The sequence below is a fragment of the Helicoverpa zea genome, chromosome 9, assembly GCF_022581195.2.
Source record: "Helicoverpa zea isolate HzStark_Cry1AcR chromosome 9, ilHelZeax1.1, whole genome shotgun sequence".
Lineage (NCBI taxonomy): Eukaryota > Metazoa > Arthropoda > Insecta > Lepidoptera > Noctuidae > Helicoverpa > Helicoverpa zea.
This window is the reverse complement of record NC_061460.1, coordinates 5,337,957-5,362,793: the sequence shown is the minus strand read 5'-3', so window position 1 is coordinate 5,362,793 and position 24,837 is coordinate 5,337,957. Positions and strand designations below refer to the sequence as shown.

General features: G+C 35.3%; 2 protein-coding genes across 15 annotated transcripts in view; one reads left to right on the top strand and one right to left on the bottom strand.

Annotated features, from left to right (window-relative positions):
• The window catches only part of LOC124633134 (G protein-activated inward rectifier potassium channel 3-like), a 41,812-nt gene extending 22,851 nt beyond the window's left edge, over positions 1 to 18,961 (top strand). The window contains exons 2-4 of one of the 11 annotated variants that reach the window (XM_047168249.1): positions 9,523 to 9,778; positions 10,059 to 11,116; positions 16,992 to 18,961. In XM_047168249.1, coding sequence (XP_047024205.1) covers positions 9,594 to 9,778; positions 10,059 to 11,116; positions 16,992 to 17,266 — 1,518 coding nt within the window. In that variant the 5' untranslated portion in view covers positions 9,523 to 9,593 and the 3' untranslated portion in view covers positions 17,267 to 18,961. Of the gene's footprint in view, positions 1 to 8,940; positions 9,779 to 10,058; positions 11,117 to 14,388; positions 15,310 to 16,991 lie in introns of those variants that run through there. The other 10 variants (XM_047168252.1, XM_047168248.1, XM_047168251.1 and 7 more) reach the window with 10 other exon arrangements.
• LOC124633133 (G protein-activated inward rectifier potassium channel 3-like) overlaps positions 18,028 to 24,837 on the bottom strand; it is a 48,644-nt gene continuing 41,834 nt past the window's right edge. For 3 of the 4 annotated variants that reach the window (XM_047168242.1, XM_047168241.1, XM_047168243.1), the window contains 5 exons: positions 23,788 to 23,977; positions 21,562 to 21,686; positions 20,242 to 20,347; positions 19,658 to 20,051; positions 18,028 to 19,409 (listed from right to left, as the gene is read on the bottom strand). In XM_047168242.1, the coding sequence (XP_047024198.1) occupies positions 19,331 to 19,409; positions 19,658 to 20,051; positions 20,242 to 20,347; positions 21,562 to 21,686; positions 23,788 to 23,977 (894 nt within the window). In that variant the 3' untranslated portion in view covers positions 18,028 to 19,330. Of the gene's footprint in view, positions 19,410 to 19,653; positions 20,052 to 20,241; positions 20,348 to 21,561; positions 21,687 to 23,787; positions 23,978 to 24,837 lie in introns of those variants that run through there. The other variant, XM_047168244.1, reaches the window with a different exon arrangement.

The following is a 24,837-nucleotide window of genomic DNA, read 5'->3' as shown; positions in this document are numbered from 1 at the left end:
AGGTGAAGTAATCTTTACTTATCTGTGGCAAGGCAGGATTTCTTCGAATGTTACCTAATCTTATATAGGTAGGTACCTTTAAGTGTATTCTTATATTTGCTTTCCTGTTTCTTGAAATGACTTAGACGTAGAATGCAGAATGTGCTAACGTATTTTCATGACTAATTTTCTAAATCTAACTGACTTTAATTTCAATGAGCTTTGAGTTTGTACCTACCATGATTCAACAAGGTAGAGAATTTTCACAAATCGTTCATGATTATCCTTATACACAATACACAATGGCTTAAACAGCTATATTGATGACGAGATTTTCAGAAAATGCAGGTGAAACTGTAAGAAATAAGTAAATAGAAATATTGTGTTATCTCTGTGTATTTCATACTCGAAGAGAAAGACAGGATTATTTTATTAATAAGTGGATTATTTTTTTAATCAAAGGAATTAGCGACTTATCGTTAGCGATTAACCTACCTTTATTTCGAATTAACAGTATTACCTACCACCTACCTTCTTCAAATGTTGAGGCAATCAGGAAAAAGCATAGATATACTGAATAATTCCTTCAACCTATTTTCTTTCTCGATTTTACCTTATTTTTCAATCACATGTTAATTATTTACTTACTTGTAGGTGGCTAACTAATTTGAATATTTAGCGTGTATAATATGACTGATTTGAAAATTTTTCGAGTGTAGTAAACTAGTAAACCGAAAGACCTCTGTAGTAAAAAGATTTAAAACCTTATTTAAAGAAAAACCATAGATGTAATCTCTCTATTCCAACGCAATAAGGTACTAAATTGGTTGCATAATACACAGAGGCAAATCCGAGCCGAGAGGGATAGTTAGAACGGAGGCCGTTTGTCTCTTTCTAACACCTTGCCAGCATAAAAAAATGTTATGATCAACAGTTTTGTCTTCCCAAAAAAACAATTGAATCACTTATATTTTTATCTTATTTTAACAATTGTTAGTCAACAAATTAATAACAATCGCATTAATTTATTCATATTTATTCTTAAAACATAAACAACATAAATTTTTATTCTGCTTTTTTTATTTTCTAGCGGTAACCCTGAACATTCTTGGCGCGTAATCAGCATTTAAAATGTTGTTTATATATTTTTTTTTATTAAATCAATTTAAACTATTAAAATGGTGAAAATGTGTTGCTTTTATACTTGTGAAAGTGAATCCTATGGTGGTTGCAATATATCGTTCTACAGGTAAGCTAATAATAAGATTTTCGTAAATCAAACAACTAGGGTGCCCATGAATTCTTGTAATGAGTCAAAATATGGGTGATGGATTTTAAAACTGTCGTACTATTGTTATAGCTTCCCAAAAAAATGTAGAAAGGCGATATAAATGACTCAGTCTATATGTGAAGCAAAAATACAAAAAAAAAATCAGTCTGCACTTCTAATCTTCCCGTTTTTTATTACTGCTAATTCCCGCTAATTATTAAAAGCCTATATCAGTATTTTAAGGTCACAAACTGCGTAAGTTAGAACTTCAATACCAATCTGTGTCTAATAATCTTAGCAAACTCGGATTGGTCTCACATAGCTTAATCTCATAGTCACCCTATTAGAAAGGGATAGACGGCCTCCGTACTAACTGTTTCACTCGGCTCGTTTTTTGGTTAAAAGTGCGCAGTCCTGTTTACTATATTACGTCTATGAGAAAAACACTAGACACTGGCTTATTTTACGTCAAAAAACCATAAACTGCCATATTGTCAACAGAAAAAGAAATAAATTAAAAATAAAACTTAATGGCATTTTGTTTTTTTTTTTGTACCAGTTCAGCCAGTGTGTGCAGAAAAAAAAACCGAATGCACCTACTAAACCTCTTTTTATTCTGAAATCAAATAACAATAAGGTATACTTTTTTGAAAATAAGTTTTGATTAATTTTTTGAACATTAGTCTGTAGTGACAAATGTTTTGCGACGCCGTTTTTAATTTCGTAGACTAGTACGACAGATATTAAATGTTGGACCATAAAAGAAAATGAACACGTGGTGTTGCAGTAACTTATCTGTGTCAATTTTGGTCACTTTCAGCGCGTCCAAGGATTTCAAATAAAGCCGTAGACAACGAAAAGCCTATGGTTGATAGGTTAATCTTCTAAAATCCGGCGAAATCTGCAAACACTGATACGTGTCTAGATAATCTTGATTAATGACGTTTAAAAACCTTTCCGTCGCTAAACTTGTAGATTTTATAGTAGTTAACGTGGTACCCAAGTCATCATCACTTGCTTAGCCTTTTTAACTATCATGGGGTCGGCTTCTCGTTTTCGTCAAATCTTCCTCCTTCCTCCGAGCCTTTTTCCTAAACTATGTTGGGGTCGGCTTCCAGTCTAACCGGATGTAGCTGAGTACCAGTGGACAAGTGGACAGTGTACAAGGAGCGACTGCCCTATCTGACCCCCTCAACCCAGTTACCCGGGCAACCCAATACTCCTTGGTTAGACTGGTGTCAGACTTACTGGCTTCTGACTACCCGTAACGACTGCCAAGGATGTTCAATGACAGCCGGGACCTACATTTTAACGTGCCATAGTCATTGGTGTCAAAGATATACTTAGAAAGTACATACAAACATAGAAAAGTTGCATTAGTACCTACTTGCCTGACCTGGAATCGAATGAAATGTTTTTTTTTTGTCGTTTTTGTCAGATATAGCCGAGTATTTTACATAGGGAGATTGCCCATCTCACCACCTCTACCCAGTTAGAAGAGACACCAGATAACCCTAGGTAAGAGGTTGTCAGACTTTTTTACTTCTGACTACTCGTAACGACTGCCGAAGATGTTTAAATAGCACTCATCCACGGATCGACCGTGACAAGCGTTGCTTAATCTTATGATCGATTGATCCGTGCGGGTTTGACTTACGCACGAGCTCTCTTTGTAACTAACATGGTACCTGACTAAATTGCAAAAATTGTGCAATAGTACCTAAAAATTTTGCAAACTTCTTTTTAATATCGTATACACGATGCTGTCACAATGCATTATAAACATTAATTCTAGAAAATATGTACTCCACCACACTCTAACCGAAAGCCCAGTAAACTATTTGTTGCAGAAGCAACGATTAAGTATTTTGGAAAATATTTTTCGCGGATTGATCCAAAGTCGAACTATTTTGGTACACCAACTTTATTGGAAATTACTTATTATATTATGATTTAGTACTGGAATAATAAAGTCAACGAATAAAGAGATTTTATAATCACTATTCTATGAAATAACTAAAATACAGAAGCGTTACACACCCCCAAAATTTAAGACGCAACTGAAAATTATGTCAGCTCAACCTGATTTATATAAGTCTTGGAACAATAATAACACTGTTTATCAAATAATTATTTAAACAAGAAATGAAACAATTATAACAATCATAAAACGTAAGATTTGAGTTAATTCGATGATCTTTGTTTGAAGTGTAACGTCGATGTGGTCTGACGTTTCAACAACATTGACAGAGTAAATTGTAAGATTAATTCATAATTGTGGATTCAGTAGATTTGAGTAGGAAGTCTAACAAAAGTTGTAGATTAGTTTTAGTTTTTAGTCATGACACTAAATCCAATTTTGAAATATAAATGCAATTAATATAATATGCCTCTTTGGTTTCGATTTTCGTCAATAGGTGCTGCAATACATAATATTGAATCCTCCTCTATTAAAGCTCCTTATATAATATTGAAATCAGCGTAATACCTATAACGGAATTTATTTTTTTTTCAAGCTAATAGAATACCGAAGTAATAGAGTACCGATGAAACTTCATCACATTTTTCGTTATTTGTCTTATCCGTATTTGTTATACTCTAGGCAGAGCTACGTAGGTAGGTAATTTTAAAAAGATTTTAACAAGAGACTGGCTTAAAATAAATCTATCCAAATTATAACTGAAATTAAAAACGTCACAATTGCACACAAGTCTTGTTATTTAATAAGATTTACTATTATTTGGTTAGGGTTACAGTAATCAAAATGGAGTCTGGGTAAACAGCCAAAAGTGTGCCCAGTGTATATTAAGCAAATATTTCGATGGTAAACGTAATAATATGACGTGTTGAACCGTTAAATCTTTGGTTTTACCAACTTTTAGCTACACACACCCCCCGAATGATTTACAGTCGTAGGCAGGAAACACGTGTAAGCAAGAAATTCTATGAGTGGTCTAGCCCAGGATCATGGGTTACGCTTTAGGCTTATTGTGAGGTCTGTTGATAAAGGTTTCCTGTAAAAACCAGCTTACTGTGAGACGGAATAGTTTACGAAAGGTTCTCTATCTTCATCTATAAAGAGGCCAAAAAATCATGTATTTCCGCAATACATTCCTTGATGAACTAGAAGAGCAGTTAATGTAATACTTTACCTTTTTTTTGAGACAGTACCGAATCCGGACACTATGTATCAGTGTTACATAACCAGTATATAAAGTACGAGGTGAGTGCCTCGTGCTAGCAAACACTCGTATCGCTTTGACGATTGGGGCGAATAGGGTTACCTGTCTTGGGCACAGGTAAATTATACTTAAGGACTGATTACGACTAAACAAAAGACTTTTTTACGACAAAAAAACATAATGGAAGAAAATATTCTTCTTCTTCTTTCGTGTCGATGATATGTCTTATAGTGATATAAGCTCTTTGCTCATTGCTCGTTAAGCTTTCTCCGGGTAAACACAAAATCCAAAGCCCTAAACTTACTAAGACAAATGTAATGTCATATTTTCTGCGTCCCCTGCACTGCACTGTCATTTGGCCCTATGTAACCCTATAACTATCTAAATTAAGGTTTCGTAAAGTTGTTGGTCCTAAGTTCTACCCTGTTGATGATTACAGAATCATAGCGGAAAATTGTTGTTGTTTATTTAAATATCAAGTTAACGTCTATGACGATAACCCTAACACTTAGCTAGTGACACGCGCACGCGTACGGACAAACTATTCAAGTGCATGATTGTTGCAACCGTGTTGATAAATGCAGGGGTGCTAGAAAAATCTTGTAGCACGCGACAGTTGAGCGCAGCAAACATCTTGTTGTAACCCGGTGATGAGGAACAAGAAAAAAAAAATGCATTTTGAAAGTTTAACCGAAATTGACCTCTAAGAACAGCTTTCTTCTTGACAAGTTATATTTTACCTTTTCCTTTGATTTAAATAACGATTTTTAATGTAATCTATTTGCGGATGACGGAAAGACATTGAGATGACTTGACCGAATGTGTTCATCACACATTAAACTAGGTACTAAATATAATTCTTAACCAATTTCAGCACCATCCTCATCGTCACGCGCACTAAACACGTAAAAACCCAATTACCAATGACAATTACATTATAGATCAGTGGCGCCACAAACAGCCAGCAACAGCCACATCCCAGGAAAAATAACCAAATGTCACCTACACAGGTGTTTATTTTAATATCACGACTAATTTGTCGTTATTTACAACTCAATAATGTGTCGTGTTGAAATGTTTGCATGGAGGCGTGGTGTGAATTAATTCTACTTAAAATCACGACGTAAACAGCAGTCATCAATGATGGCGGCGCGCAGATTTAAATTCAGAACATGGTAATTGTGATTAATTTGTGTAAATAAACATTGTTATATAAAAGAGGCTTGGCTTCTAAAAAGGTTGGGTCTATTGCAAAATATGGAGGAGGCATTTTTAGATCTATTGGATTGATAGTACTAGATCGTAACAGTCATTAAACTTTTAATTGTCACTTGATATTTATTGCAGTAATTACTTGGCGAAAACATCGTTTAAAGGTTATCTATACGTGTTTCTGATTTAATGGACTTATAGACACTGTGACCTAATGCACTCAGCAATATAGAATAGGTACTAATAATAGCATAGCATCTGAAATTATTTATTATTCTTCGTATGGAAATATGTACTTATTTTGTATTTACATATAGGTACTGTTATGAACAATAGAGACAGGTCTTGCAGTAGAATATAAATAAGACAATAGACAAAGTTTTTGATTTGAAGTTGAAAATTCAAAAGCCGACAGTCATTTCAGTTTTTTTTGTCAAGATAAAAGTCATCTCCATTTATAACAAGCTTTTAATCATTATTTAACAATTCCAGTAGCCTTGAATCGGAAAATGATCAACAAATTAGTGTTGGGAAAAGATGCGTATTAGCATGTTACAATTTGCGCGCTGTCAAATTAGCTATTTTAATGAAAAGGCTTGGGTGGCCGCCATCTTACTTTAGAATACAGGGCGTTGCAAAAGCAATCGTCTATGGTTTTATGCAGCCTGCTTTTTGAAAGTCACAGAAATTTTCGAATTTAGGCAATATTATACCATAGAGTAGATAATTGTTGTCAAAAACTGTAATACCTATAATAAAGAGGATTTTTTTTGTAAACTTTTGGTTTGGCTGGATACCTACATTATCTCCGTGTAACATTGAGTATATTTTACTCGGGTACGAATAGTAGTTTCCATCACAACAGTAAAACAGCTGGAAACAGCTAGTCAATTATAGAAAAAAACTTAAGCAGAACATAAGTAATACTAAGAAATTCATAACTGTGTCAAAAATAAGTCAGTAGCCACAAGCCTGCTTAATTAATTTGTCACCAATAAGTTAAGCATATAAGGCTATGTTCCTCTCTTGGTTAGGCCTTTTTTCACCAAAATATTAAGCGTGGGCTACGCTCCTCTCTTACTTACTACAGCGTAGCCCGTAGCGCTCGTAACCTCTAGCACCCAATGGGCAACCAGAGATTAATACTCTATACTTACGTGATTTACATTATGTCTCATTGTCAAGTGCGATCGGTACATTAAATAAAACTTTATCTAAGATTTTTTATATTGATTAAATTATTAGATAAAGTATGGACTTGATGATTCCCTCGATTAAATAATTACGAAGGTACAAAATCAAGGCTTTGAAATAATGAATATTGGTGTTTGTCCTATTTTTACAAAACAGTAAGAGGTAGGTAGGTAGGTTTTTATATGAATTTAATTCAGGCCTATGTGCAAAAACTTGAACGATTTTCAGAATGGTAAGACTGAGGATACAGTGAATATTTATGTGTGTAGCAGAAATAAAAACAAAATAGACGTTCTAAATGGTATTATAGATTATTCCCTATTAGGAGTAATTGAGAAAGCTCAAAAAACAAGAGCCGTATGCTCTCACTTGAACCCGCTTACCAAAGAAAAACATTTCGTCACACACTAACTAAATATACACTCGTATTAATGTCGTCGTATTTTCAGTTGTCAATACAATAAAATAAAAACGTGACAAAACATATTACTTTTATTGTTTATTGCAATAAGATTACGTTGATTCTTGTCAACATCTACGTACTAATCTGTTATTATTTGAATTTTGATCGGAAAGTAAGATAATGAATTTAACATTCGTAAATCTATGTATCGTCTGTACCCATGTATGTACGTTTGATATTCTTCACGCAAAAAACTCCTGAATGGACTTTGACGAAACTTAACAATAATAATAAAGGTAAGCCCCGCAGGGCATCTGAGGCGGATGACGGGGAGTAGCGACCCCGCGGGGCTATATATCCGAGTGCTCCAGGGAGAGTATACTGTCCCCCATCTCCGGCCTGCCGGAGTGAAGCGTGACGGGGGATAGGTCTCCCGCCTCTTGGCTTGCCTTCATCGGCCGGTCAGAGTGGAGTCGCTAGAGCAGGGTTAACAGCCCACTCGGAGGGTAGGTGCCTCGTGGTAAGTGGCGAGTGGGCCGGTGATGCTGGACCCACAGGGAGCGCGTGATCTGCGTTTAAAGTCCGCCGAGGTATCCTCACCCTTCTCAGCCGCTCATGTCCCTGTTGCCCTCTTGTTGCTTTTCAGTGACTGATTCCCGGGGGCCCAGTAAGTGAGTTGGCGAGTCTCCACCTGCCATTTTAACATGTATTTAATACATTGTCATCGGCAGGTGCCATAGTTCCCGTAGTTTCCCCATTCCTAGTCCATTAGCATCCCATCACAATAGCCCAGGTAGTTTTCCTCCATAGTTAGCAATAGTTTAGCACAGAACCGGGGATTGTCCTTGGGTACATTTCTATAGTGTATACGGGGATAATCGTCGGTTTTGTGTCGCCATTTCATTAAAGTTGTCTCAAAAGGGCTTCAGCGTGTTGGCTTCGGCCCCACGTTCGCCTCCCAAAAATCCGGGACTCTATAGTCCCGAGGTCTGGTAGAGACATACAAAATAAAGGTAACAAGCTTAACAATACAAAACCAGAATAAAAATTAATACTATACACATATAGAACATAAGTACTCTTTATCCATGTGGGGAAATAATTCCATTGGGACTCAGGTAAAAGCGCGGACCGAAGCTAGGAATATGAGCATATGGAGCCATTCTGAAGGATAAAGGATAGGTTACTTTTTAATTTTCTTGCTTTTCCGCATGCTGCATATGATATTTTATGGTGGACTATTTGATTGCCAAAACCGATTTCCTGACATCCACGAGGTCTTGGATATGCACGTCACAAGTAATCATATTAATTTAACCGTTTCTGATCATTATTGAGACATTATATAGGAATACTTTTGAAATTGATTAGTTTTCTTTGATATAGCGGTAAATACCTATACCCCACGTGACTAGATTGACAAGGCCTAAATATATATACTTGAAAATGTTCATACGCTTCAGTACCTGACAATCTAAATCCTTTGACCGATATCAAAACTGGGTCACCAGCTGCAATGCAAAAGAAATGTTTCTTTAAACTGTAGATAGCTTGAAACATTGTGGATATCATCTATATAAAACTATTTAATGTTGCAGTTGCTACAAAAGTTTAAATTATATTGAGAAAAATAACGTATCACAATGATTTCAAACACGTTTAAACAATTACCTACTTGAAGGACTATTATTTTCTTGATTTACGTTACAATAACTGATCGAAAATATTGAAGTAAAATATTAAAATAAATGTCGTGGTGGCCATGCAAACGAATGACGAACAAATGGACATAAATAATTATTATTACCAGTAAATATTAACTCGTCGCCTGCGCATCTCTAATGACGCTAATAACCACAGTCAGTGGCTTGTGCTCTGTTTGGATTTCATTACTTTATGTCACAATCTCCGTAATCTTATATCATAAACTGTCACACAATATAAAAGGAAATACAGTGACAATGATGAGCTAGTTGCAAAAGTAATCCATACGCAGGAAACGTTAATAAAACCATTTGCTTAAAACTCATGAATCTGAAATCTTCGGAGGATTTTTAGAGCCAAGCCTCCAGTTAAGAGAGAACTGAACTATCAAAATATCATCCTGTAGGTCTGATAACGTCAACGCAGACACTAACTAAAATTTGTTTTCCGTAGCAAGCTGATAATTTCCGATATAGAATCTCGCGATACAATTATACAACGTTTAGCGCGTTGTTGTGCGGACGGGCACGAGAGAGTCAGTCGTGACCGAGACATTATCGCGCGCGATGCTTCAGGAGGCTGCCCACTGAGGGATGGTGGCGCAGACGGTCCGCTGCCAGTGAGTCGAGCGCACGACGCCGCACCAGCCATGCACGCCGACCCCGAGTCCCCCACCTGTCGCGAGGAGTCGCAGCTGCTCCCCGACGACTGGCTCAAAGTGAAGCCCGTGCCAGCCAATGGCAACCTCTCGCCTGGCGTCTACTACCCCACAACAGGCAGCAAGAGGTTCGTCGACGCCCGTCACCCCGTGCCGTCTCCGACAGATACTATCCCGTACTGTGTCGCTTTTGTCCGTTTATTTGCGTCCTAATGTCCACTCTATGTTTAATGTCGTGATTATTAGAAACGATTTATGTAAATTAGAAAGCCTATTCTCTATGTTAGTGGGAATATATTACCGGTATTAACATTGATGAAGGTCGTAGCCGCACCGAGGCGATGCAAGCGTGAACTAGGCATTCACACTTCCAGGACTGTACCGAATAGATGGTACTAGGCTAATTATAGTGTAACGTCAATTATCATATTATTAAAATGGGATATTTGGTTTTAGGAGCCGATCTCACAGACATGGTGCGACAAGAAGAACAAGACGACGAGCTATTCTCAAAAACGGAGAATGCAACATTCTCAAGTCCAAGATCTCGCAGCGGCGGCTGAGGTTCCTTCAGGATATGTTCACGACGCTCGTGGACGCTCAATGGCGATGGACGCTGCTAGTATTCACACTCTCATTCATCTTATCCTGGCTCGGATTTGCATTGATCTGGTGGCTAATAGCTTTCACACACGGAGACTTAGAACTGGACCATCTCCCGCCCATGCAGGAAGGATCTAATTGGAAGCCGTGTGTGTTTAACATTTACGACTTCACTTCATGCTTCTTGTTCAGTATTGAAACACAACACACGATCGGTTACGGTTCACGTACGACGACAGAAGAATGTCCTGAGGCGATATTCATTATGTGTCTTCAAAGTATTGTGGGTGTGATGATTCAAGCTTTCATGGTCGGTATAGTGTTCGCTAAAATGACGCGGCCCAAGCACAGAACGCAAACACTGTTGTTCTCCAAGTATGCCGTAGTGTGCCAGCGAGACGGTGAGCTGAGCTTAATGTTTAGAGTGGGCGACTTGAGGAAGTCACACATTATAGGAGCCAGTGTGCGAGCCCAGCTGATACGATCAAGAACGACAAAGGAAGGTGAAGTACTGTCTCATTACCAAACGGAGCTTGAGTTAAACGCGGATGGATGTGACAGTAATCTTTTCTTCATTTGGCCGATAACGATGGTCCATAAAATCAATGCAGACAGTCCTTTCTACGGAGTATCCGCCGCTGATGTATTACAAGAGAGGTTCGAGATTGTGGTTATTTTGGAGGGGACAATAGAATCTACTGGTCAGACAACCCAGGCGCGCTCCAGTTACACGACTAGTGAAATAATGTGGGGACACAGGTTTGTCCCGCTTGTGACGTACAACCGTGAGCGTCAAGGGTACGAGGTGGACTACTCCAAGTTCGAGGAGACGATGCAGGTGGACACTCCACTGTGCTCGGCGAAGGAGCTGGACGAGTTCTACGGCAGCCAGGGTGATCGTAGATCGATCGGTGAGTTCCTTTTTCGAGTTAAATCTGGCCTTAGATGTGGTGGTGGTAAATGGTTATTTGTGCCTCATGTTAACTAACAAAGCTTTCTTCTATCTTGATTGTAGCAGGAAAATCCAAAGATTATGCATATACATTATTTTTAGTTAGATTACTTTTGATGATTTGTATAATAAGGTTTGCATACATTTAGGCTTTAAAGGGTAACATTGCCAAATTCTGAAATATCCTGTAAAACTTTCATTCAAAACGAATACATTAATTTCAAAGAGCTTTTCTACACACCTATAATTGTATCTGTAATGTGATCTGTCTCTTCTCATAAATCACATTCAATTATTTGTATAGGTTCCTTTCTTTGTTTGGAAACATTCAAGTCGACCTACATAACGTAATTTATATTTAAACGATAATAACAATACCTACATTGTATAGTAAACACGTACATACGCTATAAATGCAGATGCAAGTTTCTTGCACTTACAATATTTCCTTTACGAGGGCATTGTATGAGATATGATATTAGCAATATTATTGTTTATCTGGGGTCAACAGACAGCTCCCGTCGCTCGAGATAATTTCTAATTTATAGTTGAAAAGGATTTGTTTGTGATTGTGACACACAAGGTACGTAATTAGTTCTTTAAACCCTATTAATGTTTATTATTTTAATGCTTTCCTGTTAATGGATTCTTCCTTAGGTAAAAGTAAACAAGATATATAGTAAAAACATTGGAAATCAATCAGCTAATGATGACATTAACATGTTTATGAAAACACATTCTGAATCATCTTAATTAATTAGTTAAAATTCTCCGAAAGCTTTCACACAAGGTTCTTCAGGAATATGCTTCCTATAAAGCCTATGAAAAGTAAATGATATGTATATTACGTATTATAATATCGTTAATATTTATGGCTGGTTAGTTCTCGTGATCGCTTGTGAAGCGTGTCACATATCACATACAATGGTGACATATTAGAATACTAGAAGTATAACACATAGGTAAATACATCTTACACATATGTAATATGACTGTGTCTTATATACTTATATACTCTTGTATATAACTTTACTTCAGTGATGCATTTAATATAGGTAGGTAATGTCGTGTCGTGACATATCATATCGATATTTTATTTCAGCTTCGTCTGATTTATACGCATGAGCATTCAAAGCGTAGGATGAAAAGTTGTAGGAACTTTATTTTATTCATGTGTTAATGTAGACTTTGATCTTAAGCGATTTCCTTAAAGAAGATAATGTGTAAAGGTAGTTATAGATACAGTTCTAAGAAAAACTATTGGAAAATTTTAAATCAGGAAAATATTGTAAGTCGCCAAAAATATTTTTTCTATTTGTATTGCAAAAACCGAAAGCAGTGAAAATACCACTCTGATATTATTTAAAACGGTTAACGAAAATGTTTTAGTTGTAGATATACCAGATTCTAATAAAGAAATATGTAGGTACACTTCTGATGCAATAGGTAACTCGAAAAACTAGCCCTACCTGGGTTATGGAAAAAATATATGATGAAAAGATTATATTATTCACAACTTATAATAATTCCTGCGTAACCTCAACAAACAGACGCACGTCGGTAGTTATTGTAATTAGCAACAGCAAATAAGATCACAAGTTCCTACTTAACACTGAACGTGTGAACAGTTATTCCGAGTATCATTTACTTAAATTACTTGTTTCGTACGTGGTTCTAAACAATTGTGTTTAAACATAACACTAATAAACTTTAAATAGGTGCTATAACCCAATCATTTGCATTTTGACGTCAGTCGGAATACCTTATTGTCAATAAGCGTTCAATAGGAAGCTTTATGAGTCACGTACATAGAGGTACATATATATGTATATTATACCTATAGATATTTATATTGATTTTGTTCATGGCATAGGATAATTCTCAAGCTAAATTGAGTTTTATATTTCACGAATAATAGTAGAGACGGTGAGGTACGTCTCTACTATTATCAGCATCAGAAATTTTCACACGACGTATTTATGCCTACATCACTGCGCCATCTTTGAAGCGTTTGATATTCTGTAGCTCGTCTCAGATGATTGTCGAGCCATTGCCCCTCGCATAGTAATGTCACTTCTGTCAGCGCAACTGATATTTGTGTGGTCTTCAGAACTCCTTTGGTTTTTCTACACCCGTCACCTCGGCCGTTACTCGTCGGCACCATATTATCAAATCTCAGCAGGATGTACCATTTTGCCAATTTGTTACCCCTTTTTCATACAGGATACATTTGTTTTGTCGATCGCTTAAGATGATCAGCTTAACGGTCACTTGTCATTTGGAACACTCAATTTGAATTATGGCAAGATGGCGGCCTGCATTCGTTTTGACAGAATTTAAATATTTTTTAACGGTGTTATTAGTCAGTTGTTTGTTTCGTTCCATTGCACTTAGAATTTCTATGAAGTAGATGCGTCGTTGAACGATTATTATTTATCTTTTGTGTCATCGACTCTTTAGTTGGTCGTGTTTGACATCACTATGTACTCGTATAAGTAAATAAGGTAATCATTCAGGGAAATCGTCATTAATCCTTGTGGTTTGGTAAAACCGACTATAAAAATGTTTTTCACCTATAATTAGACTTACGAATCTCAGTCATTACTAATTAAATATGTGTAAAAGAGCTCTGTAATGTCTGTTTCTCTTTTCTTCTTAATTCTGGTCGTGCTTTCTCATCAACCAAAATGTGTGTAACCAAAGATGTTAAGATTTTCATTGTTACTAATTTAGTGTAAGATTGTAAGTTGATGTACAAAGATTGATACGATACGTAGATGTCTTTGTTTGCACCTCTTATCAACAAAAACATTTACGGCTGACCTTAAAACGCATCTTACCTTGTCTGGTGTATTTTCGTACTAGGTACTTTTAAATAGGTTACGTGTAAAATATTTACATAGTTTTTAACAGCTTTAATAGAAATATACCTTGAATTACTGGACATATTTTACAGACTAAATTATTTCGTCGCTGTTAAATATTTTACGCTTAGATTAAGTATCTGTAATATCAGAATCTAAAATGAGACTGTCAATTTCTACAAGTGCCATAGTATTATTAAGAACAAAAACTGATATTTATATTCATTATTCTCTCTGCTCATGACTAAAATAGTCTTAGAATCTATTCCTACTAAACATAATGTCTGCACCGTGTGTCTCTTGCACATTGAAATACAATGTTTGTATATGTGTGTGTAACTGTGGGTGTGTTTGTGATGTCGCACAGAGAGCGCGGACCCGCACCTGATGCTGAAGATGCCAGATCGCGAGCCTCACGAGCCCAAAGCAGAGCACAACGACGGCGACTTTACCGTCACTCTATAATTAAGTCATAGATAAACGAATAACTGTTGTGATACATAATACACCCCGAAGACTTGACGTTAGAAAGGGACAGTCGGAATTCGAAGTACGAAAATGTTCCGCTACGCGTCGTAGCCTATTATAATCCACCATCGTCGAAATCGAGTACCTAACGAGGTTTTATCTGAGAGTAATGTTATTATTTAGATTCAATTAATATTTAAGAGTAAAGTTGAAGATATGCCTGATTTAAAGTATTGTATGTAAGGACTCAATAAGTGTTATGTAAAGATCTGAGTTTCAATCAAGAGCTTACGTTGGGTATTATGTATAAGTAAGAGATTATTATGTACGATAAGAGTCTAGAATCATGAAAACAAAGATCTGGTAAATAAGTAATACGGATAAGTATTTGTTATAACGGTTTACAAGTAACCCAGTGCCACTAGTCAGCTTTAAGAGTAAATCAACAAAATTATTTGGAGCAGAATTCTTTCAGATTGTGTTATTGTATTGTCAATTATTGAAACATTCCAGTAGTAAAAAGTGCAATTTTAATTATATTTTATTAGGTGTTAAGATTTAATTGTAATTCCTGCTTCAATATCATGGCCTAGAATGTGATAGTTAGGGCCCTGTTACGATACAACTTTTGCGAGTAGTCTATTGTTAAAATTGTGCTAATGTCAATTGTTAGGCAAGAAAAGTAAATTGTAGGCTATCTTGTAAGAAAACTGTGCATAATATACTTGTATGTAGTTGTTACAATTTAAACGCATGTTTTGTCACGTTTTGTGCTGTTTTATGTAAATATTGAATGAATAATTATTTATGTTGTGACGTTGATTTGTGTTTGATTTATGATACCTTAGAAATTCTATCATTATATGCGAACTATCTTGTTCAAACGCGAGTGTGTTAGGCACACAGTTAGGCACATGACTAGACGTGGTAACGTAGTGAAAAATATTCAGTAAATGAATATCTATTAAAAAATTGAATTATAAACTCTACTATTTTCTCGTACTGCCTTTTTATGCCACAATGAAAGAATATGTAATGTCTTTTGGAAAGCTGCAGTCTAGGAAGATTTCCCTTTGCTTTCCAGATAACATAATGTAGCAGAACATTATGCTTACCTATAGTTTAAAGAAATTCTAAATAAAAGTACCAAGAGCTAAAAGGTGTCAAAAACTTGGCTAATTTTTATTATATATGAACAAAAAGTCCTGTATAAAAATTCAGTTTACTTTCCACTGACATTGATCACGCATATAATGATAGAACATCACGCCCTGAAGGTCCGCTTGTGTTTGTCCTGTCTCGTTACAAGATAATCACCTGCTTATCGTGTTTGTTGAAATTGTGTTGTGATGTCAGAGCACTGTGACGTCACGCTACATCCAGGTGTACTCCGAACTTGGTGTTAGACATGCTTCAGGTGGGTATTAAAAGTGTGTGATAAAATTGAGGTCTTCCAAGGGTTACAAAGAATGTTTGCAATTTTAAATGATTTTGGATAGAGTGTAGTGAGTCCCCTTAAATTACATTTTAAAAGAGTTTGAAAAGTCAAGGAGAATATATTTGTCATTTCCAAAGTGTCCTCTTTCTAGAATTCCTACATGTGTGATTACTAAGAAAGTAAATGAAATCACCGATTATCCGAAAGGCTCCTTCTTAATTGAGTACTAGTGAGGAAAAAGACGGGAAAATCACAGATGATTTACCTGTTTTGTGTTCTTAGAACCTAAGTTATTAAAACAAACATCTGTTATCTGCCTAAAGCCCATGTTCACCGACAATATAAAAGTAATTTTTTTTACAATTTTTTGTGAATATAATATATAATCTTTACTTTAAAAAAGTGACGTTCATGTGATCGTTCTCCTTGGGTCAAACTATGTTTTACCACCTCCACAATATCATTCAATCAAAGGGTGGGCAGATACTAGTTTGCTGGAATTTAACCCAGAATCCTTGGACGGGATGTTAATAGCATTGAAACGAATAAGAATTGGAAACAAATGAAGTTAGAATAAATGATTCACGAGCTCTAATAGGTAATTAAAGGCTCAAATGCAAAAACCATGAATGATGTAGGCTAGGTAGATATATAGCAAAATATTGAGGTACTTAGAAGAATAATTTTTAACGGTTTTATTTTGATTAAATAATTGATGAGCATCATCAATTATTCAGCTAAAAATTTCAAATGTATTAAGTACCCATTTTAGCTTAGAAAAAAATGGACACAGCTAATCCGTCTTCCAATTGACTTTCAAACCTGTTTTTCTCGATTCGTTTGTAAATCTGCTCATGCTTCTTTTCTCTATACTTCTACTAGCGTTATACAAATTGACTATGTCGCTGTTCAAGTCATTCAAGTCTTAGCGACACATCATTTTCTCTATATCCATTTAAACGATCTTTTTATTTCCTCTATTCTCGTTTTACATTTGACTTCACCTATTTGATGAAAAACATATTCCGTTCAAATCTGTAACAAAATCTTCGTATCCTTTACAGGTTACATGGCAACCAGCTCACCTTTACCAGGTGAAGTGAATCTACGAGAATCCATCAATTCGGCAATCCTACCGCCTTTCGCTGCAAATTCCCCTCTAGTGAATATGGCGGATCGACTCGTGATGGACGCCTTACGACGAACCAGCTTGACAAGACGACCATCGTCTATCAAGTATCCTCCGAACTACTTCAGCAGCCCCACTGAAGAATCTTCTTCATCCAGTGAAGAAGAAACAAAAAAGAAACGCGGCAAGAAAAAGAAAGATAAAGTTTGAATTGTTCTAAAAATAATTGTGTGTGAATTCGCATCTACTTAAGCCAAAATCGACCTAGTATTCCATGATCGATCAATCTCTGCTTATCTGCAATGAGACGAGAATGTTCGATATTTTATTATGCTGTAATGCAAATGTGTTTCAGTATTATAGCCCCGATAACGGCGTCAGTGCCTATACCTATATAGGAAACTAAATGTACTAATTATAGAGCGTCTATAAGTAGAAATAATAATATAAGTCCCTATTACAGCGACCTCTGGGAAAAATCTAGAAATATTTCCTCCTTAGTTCCTAGGCCTAATTTTGTAAAAATTTTGCGTATTTTCTAATAATCTATTTTTATGCTTTTGTTATTATTAATAGATTTGTTATCAATAATGGTCTACAAAAATAGTCATATCGGCGAGTACCAAAGAATGTGTGTACAGCGCCATCTCTAATCGAGTAGCTGCACTAGGTTTTATACTTTTGCCAATACTGTCACGCTTACCACGCATGATTGCAATCTACGGAACTATGGAGATGCGAATGCGAGTAATAATAATTACATCAAAACCTGTGCCAATTAATAATAACATGTGTAGAGGGGGAAATAAAACTCGTGTATTGTATTTAAACTATATAGCAACTATATTTGTTTATTCCGATATTCTATCAGGATAAGACAAAGCATTCGGCTAATTTAAAAAACGGCAGCGCCCGCGCCGCACAAGGCCCCTGAATTCCATAACATCTCAACGTATACAATAATACTATGATTTGTTTATATCACTTTAATAATAGAGTTGTTATTGTTTTATAATAATTAAATATTATAATCAGTACATATTGCAAGCATTAGCTATAAACTAACACTTAGATTTAAATTAGCTAGTCTAGTTACACAAAGAAAATGTGTCGATAACAATGTGGGCCGTGCATGGCAGTGCACAGCCAAGTTCTAAGTACTTTTGTCCGAATAATTTAAGTATTAAGTATCCAAATATATCACATATTTGTTGTACATATAACAGTACTTTGTACGATATTTTTATTGTATAAAAGCGTTAGGTAGTAAGCTACTTGTACATTCACAACTCGTTACGTAGGTAGCAAGATACAATTTAAATACTTAAGTATATTATTTTGCACTATTAACATAGTTTTTGGATTTAATCCGAAAGCACAAGCTTAAGTTCATTTAATAACATTCTCTTTGGAATTTTGTCGTACAATGATAATTAGGTATAATTAACATCATTTTAATTTAAGCAGGGGCCGTCTCTGCGTCAATTTAGAATTAAATTCGTCATTGGAAATATAAATATTTCTTAAAAATAGAACTTATTCTATCTCTAGTCTGACTGTCGATAGAAAAGTGAAACTCCTACATTTTCGTATTCTTACACAAACTGTGGAGACATGACTAACTAAGATTTTAAAGCTTCATGTCATTTAATTTCTATAAGTTTTGGTCTCCACTCTACGTTCACTAAATTATCTAAATAAATACTTGGTCTAAATACAACCCTATCTGGTACATCGATGTTTTGATGAAGTAGACGGTTGAGTAGAAAATTCTTGTCTGTTACAAAATATATCTGTTCCTATAATTTAACAGGACATGGCACAAACGGTAATACTAAGTACATGTTTACAATCTTATAACAATAAGCACCTCAAAGTTACAAAACGATTAAAACTTTAACAATATTGGCACGACTTTTATTGAACATATTTTTTTCTACCCTTAAGTACGCAATTTTGAACACTGGTATTACAAAGTGAATCACATATTTTAAATATACAAAATACATATAAAATTGCATTGAGAAGCACATAGTTTAGATAGATGTTACCAGTCCACTCATCAACCACTACCAAGATTTGGGTACTTTGAATTTTTTTAATACAGAATTATAAAAATGTCAGACTATATTTTCTACGATAATGTTCGTGCTATTCACCTTGTAGATGTAAGTTCTCGATGCTGTGCGTGTGGGGTGAGAAGGTGACGTGCGGCTTCCTAAGGCGCGCGGCCCCGGTGGCGACGGCTGGCGGGTTGTGTTCGCGCAGCGGGGGTCAGGCGGGCTCCGGCGCAGGTGACGTCACCAGGATAGGGATCACTGGCGGCTTGGTTATGTTGTTCTCACTTGGGGATCTGGAAGTTAAGGAGATAAACATAAGCATGGTTGGTAGATTGGATTGGAATCTCATTGGTCAGTTTTGAGCTCAGGGTCAGTCAAGAATTTCGAACACATTACTTTCTTTAAATAACAAATAATATTACGGGTCCAAAATTAAATCAGTTGCAATTACACATTTTCGAGTTCTTAAAGCTTTACACAACCTCGAATCTAAAATGACTTGTTGTTAATTAATAAGAAAAAGTTACACGACAAAACTTACTTTATAATTTTCTTATGCTCTTCATTTTTATGTTCATGATGACCGTTGCCCGCATGGCCGACGCCGTTCGGGGTCAGTCCATGAACCTTCTTCATACTAGCGTGACTATGGCTTCTATGCATATGTTCCTTCACTTCAGGTTGTTTGTGCTCCGATGGAATATGATTTCTATATTGCTCCTGGCCATTTTCTACAGCCAAATGTGTGTGGCTTGGATTTCTGGACTTTTCGTTGATGTGGTGAATGAAGTTGTTTTGGGCCATCAGTCTGTTTTCTCGGGCCCTGGCTTCGGGGATCTTGATCTCAATGTGCTCATCTAAGGACATGGAGTCGACGGAGCTGAGGTCTAAGGTATCAGCGGAGAATGTCTTCGGGATGGTGCCTAGCATACGATCTGTAAAAAAGAAAACAGATTTTATGGTAACTGTTACTTAATCTTAAAAAATAAATGACTAAAAAAGGTAAGAGTAAAATATATCTAGATTATGTTAATGACTGGTCTCTTATCTTAGTTATCCCAATTTCTATATTTGTTTTGATCTACTTCATTGGCAATATTATATTATATTATTTATGTTCCATACCTAATTTCTGAGAGTTGGAAACTGTAGCTCTTAACTCGTCCAGTTGCTTCGAAGAACATAGCGGAGTGTCCACTTCATATGTGTTGTTAAATCTGGTATAATCAACCTGAAACGAAAAAATAATAATATGTTAGTATTCAAGAAGGAAAAAAGCAAGGTTTTGTAGATATTTTTTTTTTTGGACTTGGCGTGTTTTTTGCTCCTGTTATTGGATAAAATAATATAAAAATAAAGCTTTCAAGTAGTTAAATTAACAAACACAACAAATGTATAGAACAAGGAAAAACGTGATTAAAAAAAACATTGTATGTGCCAGGCGCCCACACTACTGTACTAAATATGTGTGTGTACATTTACTAATTCTTGGAAATTCTGTATATTTGATTCGCTGATATGTTTGTACCTTGGTACGTACGTAGGTGTTTGTTTCTGGTAATGTGTAAGGTATAAGAAAAATAAACAAAGGTAGAAAATCAGCTAAAAAATATTCCCTTCATCTGACATTAATCTAACCTCAGAAGATTACTCAAAGTTATTGTTATTTAACCTCGGAAGTAAGTAAACCAGCTAATTGTTTAATTTTTCAATTTGCATACCATATGTCGAGGTCATGGCAATGCATCTTAGATTATTTTTTTCCGGATTTTGCTTAATTCAATAGAGGGTCATTTAATTATCACGTAAGTTATAATTTCGATTCAGTAGCAAAACAAATTGATGAGGTCAAATCGAGAAATCTTATTATATATCTACAGATTCTTACCTCAATGTTTTTTGTGTTTAAATAAATACCGTTAAATATGGAACTAATCTCTGCGGAATGAGTAGTAAAGTTTGTAATGTAGAACTAATTGTTCCTATTAAACAGCTGCACATTCCTTCATATGATTTAGTATTTTTAGTATTTAAATAACGTATTTATTAATGAAATATGTAGGAAGCTATTTCATATCAAACAATAATTAATTAAAAAGAGCTAAATAAAAGTAAACGTTTTGAAACAAAATAGTCTTTTTAAATAAATGATCAAAAGAAGGAACTCAATAGGTACCTAATAGACAAGCGTGGTGGATTGACGCTCTCACTATTTAGATGTAAGAAGCGGCACATTTTCTCAACAATGCCAGAAAAGATACTTAAGATTATAACATAATACATTCAACGAATTTTGTACCGTCTTTGTCATTCTCATTCTTAAAACCGATATTACATAATTTAAAACGAAATACACAGCAAAACGACCGTGACCCACACAATTAACTCAGAGCCTCGCATTACATTTCCATATGAGTTGACATAACAAGAAAAAAGGTTACACACCTCATATTCACCAGTGTCCTTCCTGAACGTGACCATGGTCTCGAACCGGTGACCCCACAGGATCTCGGATGGCAAGAAACTGCTGCGCGCTTGGGTAGTCATACCCGTTGACTCTATCACACCCTCTGGAAAAATACAGAAGAGGAATTACTAAAGAGGAATAAGAAAAATAAATCGAATGCCAGTAAATAACTATGGTTGATAGAAATATATCGAATTTCGGCCAGTGACCGAATTTATACGAATATAATAAAGAAAAAACCTTTTTTGTTTCTTTGGATCCTAAAAGTTCGGAAACTACCGAACCGCTTTTGGGTAGCAAGACTATCGTCGAGTAACATAGGCTATATTTATTCCGACTATGGGAAAAAGTTCCCCAGGAGCTCGTGCGAAATAAAGAGCAAATAAAAAGTAAGTAACATGAATCAGCTACAGATTTTTTTCTCGACTAATCAATATACGTATTACCCTTTCAGACGACCTCAAAGTGAACTTGGCTTGAGAGTCGTGCAATAAAAACGCATAATGATTAGGACGATCTGGTATTTCTCACAATTACACGCTCGCTATATATTCAGTTCAAAGGGATTTTTAATCAAGAAATCTCATGTGATGTGATTTATATCGGTTATATGATTTTTGGCAGAGATATTAATGATAATATATTTATGGTTGACAACACGTGGCCACGTGGTTCATTTAGACAAAAACAGCTATATTTTATTTATAACCCAATGCAGCTTTATCTTAATGCCGAATATCATGACAAGTTGTGTTTTTTCATTAATGAATTCCAAGACACTTTAAATTCATATGAGTTATATTTAAATTATGTTGTAATCGGAGCTATTTCTTAATGGACGCTGAGTCACAGTTCTAACAGACTTTCCTATGAACTGTGTCACTGATGGGGATTTCTGTTCAACATTATCATAGAGAGTTTCCATTTATTCTAACTTTATGTCCCAATAAAGAGCGTTGTAGAATATACAGAACTGTTGATATTTCCATAGCGACATACTCAATGGATTTTGCCTTTTCTTGTCTTGGCCATATCATAATATTCGATCATTTGCGCTCAAAATATACTCCAATTATTATAATACATGGAATCATACAAAATTATCATTGTGTAAAGTTCAGGGCAATCTACCAAAACTCTGTCAAGGAAGTGCCAACAGCGTGTGGTCATTACGTATAGGTCTAAATGTTTTCTGTGGAACTATCATAGACAATTAAGTGCTTTATGTTATTTAGTCTGTGTGCCAGCCAGACGGTTTAAAAAAAAATCGAATGGAATGTCTATTTTAAAATTCATGTTACAAAATATTTGCTGTAACTGTCGTATTTCTCTCTATATTATCGTTTGTTTTAAAGATCATAATTTATGTTTACATTGTTCTAAAAGTTATCTTCTGAAATAAGCGTTGACGGGTGTTAGACATGTGCGGTATTCTCGCAGTTGGATGTTGGCTTGCATCGCTCGAGTGCACTACATCATGCACTTGACAATCAGAATCAGAAGGTAGCTAGTATGTACCTAGTTTATTTAGAACTCTTATTGTATAGGTTGGTTTTCTTTCCCACTAAATCTAATCTTATAGCCTTTATACCTATCATGTAACCCCTATTTTCTCACTGTTCTTATTTAAAAGAACAATGTCAGGTTTCGGCCCACCCAATCAACTTTTAAAACTAAATTCTCACGGACACAAAGTTCTTTACTACAACAATTTAAATATAAAATACTAACTTCTTATAAAATATTTAATTGTTATCTAGAACTTTTCCAAAAAAAAAATCTTTTGAATAAGTAATTATTTTGTTTATCGAGTTCAGGTTTTTCGTTTTAATAATTTGGAATAATTTGGTTTAGAGAAGTTCAATGCAAAAGTGGAAAACATAGAAAAGCTTCTTACATTAAACTACACAAAAAACTGTAAGAATTTTCACTGTACATGAAATATTTTTATTGAGCCTAAGTTACTATGGACGTCTGACATTGTTCTTTCTTAACTAAACAAGAAAAAGCAAAAGAGTCTAAATAATATTCCTAAACATAGTCCCTTTTGGATGTCAAAACCATAAACAAACAACCGAAAACACTTCGCTATTTTATGGAACTTAATGCTAGAGGAAGAGGTAGAAACATAATTCCTTTTCCAGTAAATATGTGGAGATCTTCCCAGTAATATAGCAAAGTAAGTTCATATCTGCAAAACTCACCTAACATAACAACGATTTCAAATCTCTCCCTCAGCATATCAGACGCGGAGAGATTATACAGCGGCGACTTCTCGTTGATCTTGTGCACGATCGTCATCGGCCATATGAACATCAGTCTGTCTTCCTCTCCATCGGCACCGACCTTCAACTCTTGCTGGTAGAATGGCAACACCTCGCCCTCTCTAGTTATCTATGGTTTGGAAACATTCAAATTATTAGAACATTTGTGATAGTCAGATATTTTTGGTAAATTGCTGTATGTATCTTGTCATTACCTATATTTAAAAGGGCTTAAGTATATTCTGGGATATTAGTTAAATAACGGTGAGTGAAGCCCTTGTCAGCTATTGAGTAATGACAGAATACAAACAGCAACTTCTATTTTCTATGTAGGCTTTATTTTATACGTGTTCAAGCTTGATTATATCATTATTTAAACTGGTTTTCTTTAGTGATGAAGCAGGAATAATTGTTACGATATAATAATTAACGCATGTTGTTGTATTACGTTTTGAACAATTTCATATGATGATATAATCTCTTGTAACACAGAGCTAGTCTTTCCTAAGGTAATGTGGCATATTTTCGCTGAAGACAAAGTTTATTAAAATTACAAGGTTTATCAAGAGTTAAGTATGTTGATATTTGCCATATAACCTTATGAAAATGTTATTAGCATTAAGAATGTCAAAATTCATGAAAATAACGATGAAAACGAACAAATGAAAAGGGACTTTTCGAATGACGACTAGTAGAGATATCTAATTGTTTTATTCCGTCTTATAATACGAGATCTCGTATCTGTATGTTAAGATAGGTAGTTCCAATTTACACTAGATAGGTAGTTGCAATTCACACTACCTTAATTTTCGATTCCTGTGACAGTTTGCATGGAAATTGAAATAAATTTTCTTTGAGCGATATCATTTACTTTTACGCTACGTAACCATGCCTTTTCTGATTATTGTTTGTATTCTAAGAAAAAAGAAAATTGGATATGATGCAGCTAGCTAAATTGCAGGTCCACGATAAAGTCAGTGTAACAAATGA